The sequence below is a fragment of the Lampetra fluviatilis genome, unplaced genomic scaffold, assembly GCF_964198595.1.
Source record: "Lampetra fluviatilis unplaced genomic scaffold, kcLamFluv1.1 SCAFFOLD_464, whole genome shotgun sequence".
Taxonomy (NCBI): domain Eukaryota; kingdom Metazoa; phylum Chordata; class Hyperoartia; order Petromyzontiformes; family Petromyzontidae; genus Lampetra; species Lampetra fluviatilis.
This window is the reverse complement of record NW_027621411.1, coordinates 32,741-42,500: the sequence shown is the minus strand read 5'-3', so window position 1 is coordinate 42,500 and position 9,760 is coordinate 32,741. Positions and strand designations below refer to the sequence as shown.

At 54.3% G+C, this 9,760-nt stretch overlaps 1 protein-coding gene across 1 annotated transcript in view; it reads right to left on the bottom strand.

Moving 5' to 3' along the window:
- TMEM259 (transmembrane protein 259) overlaps positions 1 to 6,865 on the bottom strand; it is a 31,993-nt gene extending 25,128 nt beyond the window's left edge. The window contains exons 1-3 of the mRNA XM_078885512.1: positions 6,458 to 6,865; positions 3,698 to 3,844; positions 3,008 to 3,652 (exon numbers count right to left, since the gene is read on the bottom strand). Of these exons, the coding sequence (XP_078741638.1) occupies positions 3,008 to 3,652; positions 3,698 to 3,844; positions 6,458 to 6,694 (1,029 nt within the window). The 5' untranslated portion in view covers positions 6,695 to 6,865. The remainder of the gene's footprint in view (positions 1 to 3,007; positions 3,653 to 3,697; positions 3,845 to 6,457) is intronic.
- Between the last annotated feature and the right edge of the window lie 2,895 nt (positions 6,866 to 9,760).

Below are 9,760 nucleotides of genomic sequence, written 5' to 3'. Positions count from 1 at the left end.
GCAAGGAGCACAACACAGAGGGGCTGGGTGGGTGGTGGAGGCACACACAGAGACACACGGACACACGGAGACACACGGAGACACTCACAGAGACACACAGAGACACACAGAGACACACAGAGACACACGGAGGCCCACACAGAGACACACACGGAGACACACGGAGACACACGGAGACACTCACGGAGACACACGGAGACACACAGAGACACACACAGAGACACTCACAGAGACACTCACAGAGACACTCACAGAGACACACGGAGACACACGGAGACACACAGAGACACACGCAGAGACACACACAGACACACGGAGACACTCACAGAGACACACGGAGACACACAGACAAAGACACACAGAGACACACAGAGACACACAGACAGAGACACACAGACAGAGACACACAGAGACACATGGAGACACACAGACAGAGACACACAGAGACACACGGAGACACACAGAGACACACAGACACAGAGAGAGTCACAGAGAGATGGGTGAGTGAGTGGGTGGGTGAGTGGGTGAGTGGGTGAGTGAGTGAGTGAGTGGGTGAGTGAGTGGGTGAGTGAGTGGGTGAGTGGGTGAGTAAATAAGTGAGTGGGTGAGTAAGTAAGTGAGTGGGTGGGTGAGTGAGTGAATGAGTGGGCGAGTGAGTGGGTGAGTGAGTGACACGGGCTAGAGAAGAGATGGAGTGATGTGGTACAGGAGGATGTGGAGCTGAGTGTCAAGATCTGTGGAGGAGGAGGCTCGTGAAGGACGCTGCTACTGGGCAGTGCCAGGCTAGGTGCACCTTGCGGCTACTGGGCAGTTGGAGGCAGTCGCCCTCCAACAACAACGGAGGGCGGAGGAGCGACGCTCACAACAACGAGCGGAGCGCCGGGTGGCTAAAGCACAGCAAGTTGGCACAGTAGGGGGCACAGGTGGTGCATCAGCCAGTCATCTCGGTCATCTCGGTCAGTCGACCCGTGGCACCTGCTGGGTCTGCCCCGTGACCTCCTGCCAGCGGGCGTTCGACACTTCACGTGGTAGCCTCAAGGTGCACTTGGCCTGGCACAAGCGTCGTGGTGACGTCACCGCCACCTAGTGGCGAGTGGCGGTTGTTGTGTGTGTGTGTGCGAGTGTGTGAGTGTGTGTGACTGTATGTGAGTGAGTGTGTGAGTGTGAGTGTGTGAGTGTGAGAGTGTGTGTATGTATATGAGTGTGTGTGAGTGTGTGTGTGACTGTGAGTGTGTGAGAGTGTCTGTGAGTGTGTGTGTGAGTGTGTGTGAGTGTGTGTGAGTGAGTGTATGTATATGAGTGTGTGTGTGTGTGTGACTGCGAGTGTGAGAGTGTCTGTGAGTGTGTGAGTGTGTGTGTGTGTGACTGTGAGTGTGTGAGTGTGTGTGTGAGTATGTATATGAGTGTGTGTGAGTGTGTGTGTGACTGTGAGTGTGTGTGTGAGTGTGTGTGAGTGTGTATGTGTGTATGTATATGAGTGTGTGAGTGTGAGTGTGTGAGTGTGTGAGTGTGTGAGTGTGAGTGAGTGTGAGTGTGTGCGTGTGACTGTGAGTGTGTGTATGTATATGTGTGTATGTATATGAGTGTGTGTGAGTGTGTGAGTGTGTGTGAGTGTGTGTGAGTGTGTGTATGTATATCAGTGAGTGAGTGTGAGTGTGTGTGTATATGAGTGTGAGTGTGTGTGTGACTGTGAGTGTGTGTGTGAGTGTGTGTGAGTGTGTATGTGTGTATGTATATGAGTGTGTGAGTGTGAGTGTGTGAGTGTGTGAGTGTGTGAGTGTGTGAGTGTGTGAGTGTGAGTGTGTGCGTGTGACTGTGAGTGTGTGTATGTATATGTGTGTATGTATATGAGTGTGTGTGAGTGTGTGAGTGTGTGTGAGTGTGTGTATGTATATCAGTGAGTGAGTGTGAGTGTGTGTGTATATGAGTGTGTGTGAGTGTGTGACTGTGAGTGTGTGTATGTATATCAGTGAGTGAGTGTGTGTGAGTGTGTGTATGTATATCAGTGAGTGAGTGTGTGAGTGTGTGTGTATATGAGTGTGTGTGAGTGTGTGTGAGTGTGTATGTATATCAGTGAGTGAGTGTGTGAGTGTGTGTGAGTGTGTGTATGTATATCAGTGAGTGAGTGTGTGAGTGTGTGTGTATATGAGTGTGTGTGAGTGTGTGTGAGTGTGTATGTATATCAGTGAGTGAGTGTGAGTGTGTGTGTATATGAGTGTGTGAGTGTGTGACTGTGAGTGTGTGAGTGTGTGTATGTATATCAGTGAGTGAGTGTGTGTGAGTGTGTATATGAGTGTGTGTGAGTGTGTGTGAGTGTGTATGTATATCAGTGAGTGAGTGTGTGTGAGTGTGTATATGAGTGTGTGTGAGTGTGTGACTGTGAGTGTGTGAGTGTGTGTATGTATATCAGTGAGTGAGTGTGTGTGTGACTGAGTGTGTATATGAGTGTGTGTGAGTGTGTGTGAGTGTGTGTGTGAGTGTGTGCGTGTGACTGTGAGTGTGTATATGAGTGTGTGTGTGTGTGAGTGTGAGTGTGTGTATGTATATCAGTGAGTGAGTGTGTGTGTGACTGTGAGTGTGTATATGGGTGTGTGAGTGTGTGACTGTGAGTGTGTGAGTGTGTGTATGTATATCAGTGAGTGAGTGAGAGTGTGTGAGTGTGTGCGAGTGTGTGCGAGTGTGTGTATGAGTGTGTGAGTGTGTGTGAGTGTGTGTGAGTGTGTGTGAGTGTGTGTGAGTGTGTGTGAGTGTGTGTGAGTGTGTGTATGAGAGTGTGTGAGTGTGTGTGAGTGTGTGTGAGTGTGTGTGAGTGTGTATATGAGTGTGTGAGTGTGTGTGTGAGTGTGTGAGTGTGTGTATGTATATCAGTGAGTGAGTGTGTGTGTGACTGTGAGTGTGTATATGAGTGTGTGAGTGTGTGACTGTGAGTGTGTGTATGAGTGAGTGTGTTTCTATCTGGCAGAGAATGATTATTGGGTGACAGGGATGAGAAAGAGAAGAAACCAACCTGGGTCTCCGTGTCTCCCTCTGGAGACAACCTTGTCCCCGTGTCTCCCTCTGGAGATCTCATCGTCTCTGTGTCTCCCTCTGGAGACAGCCGTGTCTCCGTGTCTTCCTCTGGAGACAAATCCATCCCTGTGTCTCCCTCAGATCCCAGCGTCTCCGTGTCTCCCTCCGGAGTTCTCAGTGTCTCCGTGTCTCCCTCCGGAGACAGCCTTGTCCCCGTGTCTTCCTCTGGAGATCCCAGTGTCACCGTGTCTCCCTCTGGAGACAGACCCATCCCCGCGTCTCCCTCCGCAGATCTCCGTGTCTCCGTGTCTCCCTCCGGAGACAGCCTTGTCCCCGTGTCTTCCTCTGGAGATCCCAGTGTCACCGTGTCTCCCTCTGGAGACAGACCCATCCCCGCGTCTCCCTCCGCAGATCTCCGTGTCTCTGTGTCTCCCTCCGGAGACAGCTTTGTCCCCGTGTCTCCCTCTGGAGATCTCCGTGTCCCCGTGTCTCCCTCCGGAGACAGCTTTGTCCCCGTGTCTCCCTCTGGAGTTCTCAGTGTCCCCGTGTCTCCCTCCGTAGGAGACATGAAGCCCACCACATCGTCTCCATCAGCAGAAAATGTTGCGGTCGTGGTGGTGGCGCTCCCCCCACCACCACCACCACCTCCACCCACCACCACCCCCCCACCACCTCCACCCACCAGCACCCCCCCACTGCCGCCACCGCCGCGGGAGATTTGAACTCGGAGGATTCCATCGCGAGGCCATCGGTCTCGCACGGAGAGCAGGCAGAGCGAGGGGGAGCGAGAGAAGGCGGCGTGGATGTACACCAGCGTGGAGAGTAGCAGCAGCGCCTGGGCATCAACAACAACATCAACAACATCATCATCAACATCAACAACAACATCAACAACAACATCATTAACAACAACAACATCAACAACAACATCATTAACAAGGCGGCGTGGATGTACACCAGCGTGGAGAGTAGCAGCAGCGCCTGGGCATCAACAACAACATCAACAACATCATCATTAACAACATCAACAACATCATCATTAACAACATCAACAACATCATCATTAACAACATCAACAACAACATCATTAACAAGGCGGCGTGGATGTACACCAGCGTGGAGAGTAGCAGCAGCGCCTGGACAACAACAACATCAACAACAACATCAACAACATCATCATCATCATCATTAACAACATCAACAACAACATCCCACCCACTCACTGACCCACCCATTCACCCAACCACTCTCCCACCCACCCACCCACTCACCCAGTCACCCATCCAGTCACCCATCCAGTCACCCATCCAGTCACCCATCCAGTCACCCATCCAGTCACCCATCCAGTCACCCACCCAGTCACCCACCCACTCAACCACCCACCCACCCACTCAACCACCCACCCACCCACTCAACCACCCACCCACTCAACCACCTACCCACTCAACCACCCACCCACCCAGTCACCCATCCACCCACTCAACCACCCACTCATTCACTCAACCACCCATCCACCCACTCACCCATCCACTCAACCACCCACCCACCCACCCACCCACTCAACCACCCACCCACCCACTCAACCACCCACCCACTCAACCACCTACCCACTCAACCACCCACCCACCCAGTCACCCATCCACCCACTCAACCACCCACTCATTTACTCAACCACCCATCCACCCACTCACCCATCCACTCAACCACCCACCCACCCACCCACTCAACCACCCACCCACCCACCCACTCAACCACCCACCCACTCAACCACCTACCCACTCAACCACCCACCCACCCACCCAGTCATCCATCCACCCACTCAACCACCCACTCATTCACACAACCACCCATCCACCCACCCACCCATCCACTCAACCACCCACCCACCCACTCAACCACCCACCCACCCACTCAACCACCCACCCACCCACTCACCCAAAGCCAGCAATATGCAAGCATCAAGAGGAACCTCCCTGTCGCACCCCGAAGCTGAACATCTCATCAAACCCACGACCTCCTGTAGACCAGGCGAGGTAGTCAACATCTCACAGGGCCCAGGGATTGAACCACCACCATCTTCCACCACCACCTTCCACCACTACCACCACCACCTCCACCACCATCACCACCACCACGACCATCACCTCAACATCCAACACGATCACCACCACCCTCACAACCATCACCACCACGACCAACACCACCCTCACAACCGTCACCACCACCCTCACCACCTCCATCACCACCACAACCACCACCTTCACAACCATCACCACCATGACCACCATCACCTCAACATCCATCATCACCTCTACCTCCACCACCACCATCACCTCAACATCCATCATCACCTCAACCTCCACCATCACCACCATCACCACCACGACCACCACCTTCACTACTATCACCTCAACCTCCACCTCAACCTCCACCATTACCACCATTACCACCATTACCACCACCACCACCACCACCACGACCACCATCACCACGACCACCATCACCACTCTCACCACCACCCTCACCTCCACGACCACGACCACCACCACCACGACCACCACCACCCTCACGACCATCACCACGACCACCATCACCACCACTACGACCACCATCACCCTCACAACCATCACCACGACCACCATCATCACCACCACGACCACCATCACCCTCACGACCATCACCACGACCACCATCACCACGACCACCATCACCCTCACAACCATCACCACGACCACCATCACCCTCACAACCATCACCACGACCACCACCATCACCACCACCACGACCACCATCACCCTCACGACCATCACCACGACCACCACCATCACCACCACCCTCACAACCATCACCACGACCACCATCACCTCAACATCCATCACCACCTCCTCCTCCACCACCCTCACGGCCATTACCACCACGACCACCACTCTCACGACCACCACCACGACCACCATCACTTCAACCACCACCACGACCACCACCACCACGACCATCACCACCATCACCTCCATCACGACCATCACCACCACCCTCAGAACCATCACCACCACCACCACCCTCATCACCTCCACCCTCACCACCACCACCCTCACCACCACCACCCTCACCACCACCACCACCACGACCACCATCACCCTCACAACCATCACCACGACCACCATCACCACCTCCACCACCACCATCATCACCATCACCACCACCACCACCCTCACCACCACCACGACCACCATCACCCTCACAACCATCACCACGACCACCATCACCACCTCCACCACCTCCACCACCACCATCATCACCATCACCACCACCACCACGACCACCACCACCACCCTCACAACCATCACCACGACCACCATCACCTCAACATCCATCACCACCTCCACCACCCTCATCACCTCCACCCTCACCATCACCACCACGACCACCACGACCCTCACCGCCCCCTCACCGCGAGCAGCACGCTGAACTCGAGCAGCCTGCGCCAGGCGGGAGACAGGAGGCGGCTGTAGGCGACTGCCATCTTGAAGAAGAGCGCGTGGAAGAGGCGGTCTCGGACATTCATCAGCGGATTGGCAGCAACATTCGCGGCCACGTTGTTGTTGTTGATGTTCAGGTTGTTGTTGTTGTTGTTGACGATGCGCTGCAGACGCGGCTGCTGCTGCTGCTGGTTGTTGTTGTCCGACATGGTGGTGGTGGTTGTGGTTGTTGTGGTTGTTGTTGTTGCAGCCGAGCAGAGAGAGATGCTTATGAGGTGATTTGTATCGTGGCGGCCATCTTGGGTAAGGCGAGCGACCTTTGACCTCCAGCGCGCCACGGCTGTTAACCGACACGGAGGAAGTTGCAAGCGGCCATCTTGGGTAGGGGATGGGAACGGAAACGGAAGTGACGATTTAGAGGGGTTTGTGGGGAACGCGAATTTGACTCCCACCCACCCTCTCGGGTGTTAACCAATGGGAAGGAAGTTGCAGGCAGCCATGTTGGGTAGGGGGTTTGAAACGGAAGTGACGATTTGGCAGAGGGGGGAACGGAAGTGACGACAGGGGGAGATGAGGGGAACGGAAGTGACGATAGGGGAGAGATGGGGGGGGGGGAAGAACGGAAGTGACGGAGAGGGGGCAGGGTGAATAACGACCTTTGACCCCCCACTGTTAACCAATAGGGAGCAAGTTTGAGGCGGCCATGTTGGTTAGGGGTGGGGCAACACAAGTGAACGACTCTGCAGCGGCCATGATGGGCAGGGGGGGGGGGCCGGAAACGGAAGTGAATTAGACGTTTTTGGCGATGGACCCTCTTCAGGACACCCAGGGAGAGGGAGAGTCCAGAGTGGACGATGAGAGTTGCGGGCTGCACGAGTTGACAACGCGGGTAACTGATAAGAATTCAATATTAGAACATTGTCCACATTGTAAACATAGACACCCACAGAGACCGATAGACACCCATAGACACTCACTCATAGAGTCTCATAGACACCCACAGAGACCCATAGACACCCATAGACACTCACTCATAGAGTCTCATAGACACCCACAGAGACCCATAGAGACCCATTGACACCAATAGAGTCTCATAGACACCCACAGAGACCCATAGAGTCTCATAGAGACCCACAGAGACCCATAGAGTCTCATAGAGACCCACAGAGACCCATAGAGTCCCACAGAGACACATAGACACCCACAGAGACCCATAGACACCCATAGACACTCACTCATAGAGTCTCATAGACACCCACAGAGACCCATAGAGACCCATTGACACCAATAGAGTCTCATAGACACCCACAGAGACCCATAGAGTCCCATAGAGACCCACAGAGACCCATAGAGTCTCATAGAGACCCACAGAGACCCATAGAGTCCCACAGAGACACATAGACACCCACAGAGACCCACAGAAACCCATAGACACCCACAGAGACCCATAGAGTCTCATAGAGACCCACAGAGACCCATACTCAGAGACCCATACTCATAGAGACCCACAGAGACCCATAGACACCCACAGAGACCCATAGAGTCTCATAGAGACCCATAGAGACCCATACTCATAGAGACCCATACTCATAGAGACCCACAGAGACCCATAGAGTCTCATAGAGACCCATAGAGTCTCAGAGTCTCATAGAGACCCATACTCATAGACACCCACAGAGACCCATACTCATAGAGACCCATATAGTCTCATAGAGACCTACAGAGACCCATAGAGTATCATAGAGTCTCATAGAGACCCACAGAGACCCATAGAGTGGTGAGTCTGTAGGTCTCTGTGTGATTAGTCTGTGGGTCTCTGTGTGGCGAGTCTGTGGGTCTCTATGTGTTGAGTCTGTGGGTCTCTGTGTGGTGAGTCTGTGGGTCTTTGTGTGTTGAGTCTGTGGGTCTCTGTGTGGTGAGTCTGTGGGTCTCTGTGTGGTGAGTCTGTGGGTCTCTGTGTGGTGAGTCTGTGGGTCTCTGTGTGGTGAGTCTGTGGGTCTCTGTGTGGTGAGTCTGTGGGTCTCTGTGTGGTGAGTCTGTGGGTCTCTGTGTGGTGAGTCTGTGGGTGTCTGTGTGGTGAGTCTGTGGGTCTCTGTGTGGTGAGTCTGTGGGTCTCTGTGTGGTGAGTCTTTGGGTCTCTGTGTGGCGAGTCTGTGGGTCTCTGTGTGGTGAGTCTGTGGGTCTCTGTGGTGAGTCTGTGGGTCTCTGTGTGGTGAGTCTGTGGGTGTCTGTGTGGTGAGTCTGTGGGTCTCTGTGTGGTGAGTCTGTGGGTGTCTGTGTGGTGAGTCTGTGGGTCTCTGTGTGGTGAGTCTGTGGGTCTCTGTGTGGTGAGTCTGTGGGTCTCTGTGGTGAGTCTGTGGGTCTCTATGTGGTGAGTCTGTGGGTCTCTGTGGTGAGTCTGTGGGTCTCTGTGTGGTGAGTCTGTGGGTGTCTGTGTGGTGAGTCTGTGGGTCTCTGTGGTGAGTCTGTGGGTCTCTGTGTGGTGAGTCTGTGGTGAGTCTGTGGGTCTCTGTGTGGTGAGTCTGTGGGTGTCTGTGTGGTGAGTCTGTGGGTCTCTGTGTGGTGAGTCTGTGGGTCTCTGTTGTGAGTCTGTGGGTCTCTGTGTGGTGAGTCTGTGGGTGTCTGTGTGGTGAGTCTGTTGTGGAAATCAAACCGGTTACATGACCGGGATTTCCAGCACCCCTCCCAATGATGCAAATTAGGAGATGTTGACTACCTCGCCTGGTCCACAGGAGGTCGTGGGTTCGATCCCTGACCCTGTGAGATGTTGACTACCTCGCCTGGTCTACAGGAGGTCGTGGGTTCGGTCCCTGATCCTGTGAGATGTTGACTACCTCGCCTGGTCCACAGGAGGTCGTGGGTTCGATCCCTGACCCTGTGAGATGTTGACTACCTCGCCTGGTCTACAGGAGGTCGTGGGTTCGGTCCCTGATCCTGTGAGATGTTGACTACCTCGCCTGGTCCACAGGAGGTCGTGGGTTCGATCCCTGACCCTGTGAGATGTTGACTACCTCGCCTGGTCTACAGGAGGTCGTGGGTTCGAACCCTGTACCCTGTGAGATGTTGACTACCTCGCCTGGTCTACAGGAGGTCGTGGGTTCGAACCCTGTACCCTGTGAGATGTTGACTACCTCGCCTGGTACACAGGAGGTCGTGGGTTCAATCCCTGACCCTGTGAGATGTTGACTACCTCGCCTGGTACACAGGAGGTCGTGGGTTCGATCCCTGGACCCTGTGAGATGTTGACTACCTCGCCTGGTACACAGGAGGTCGTG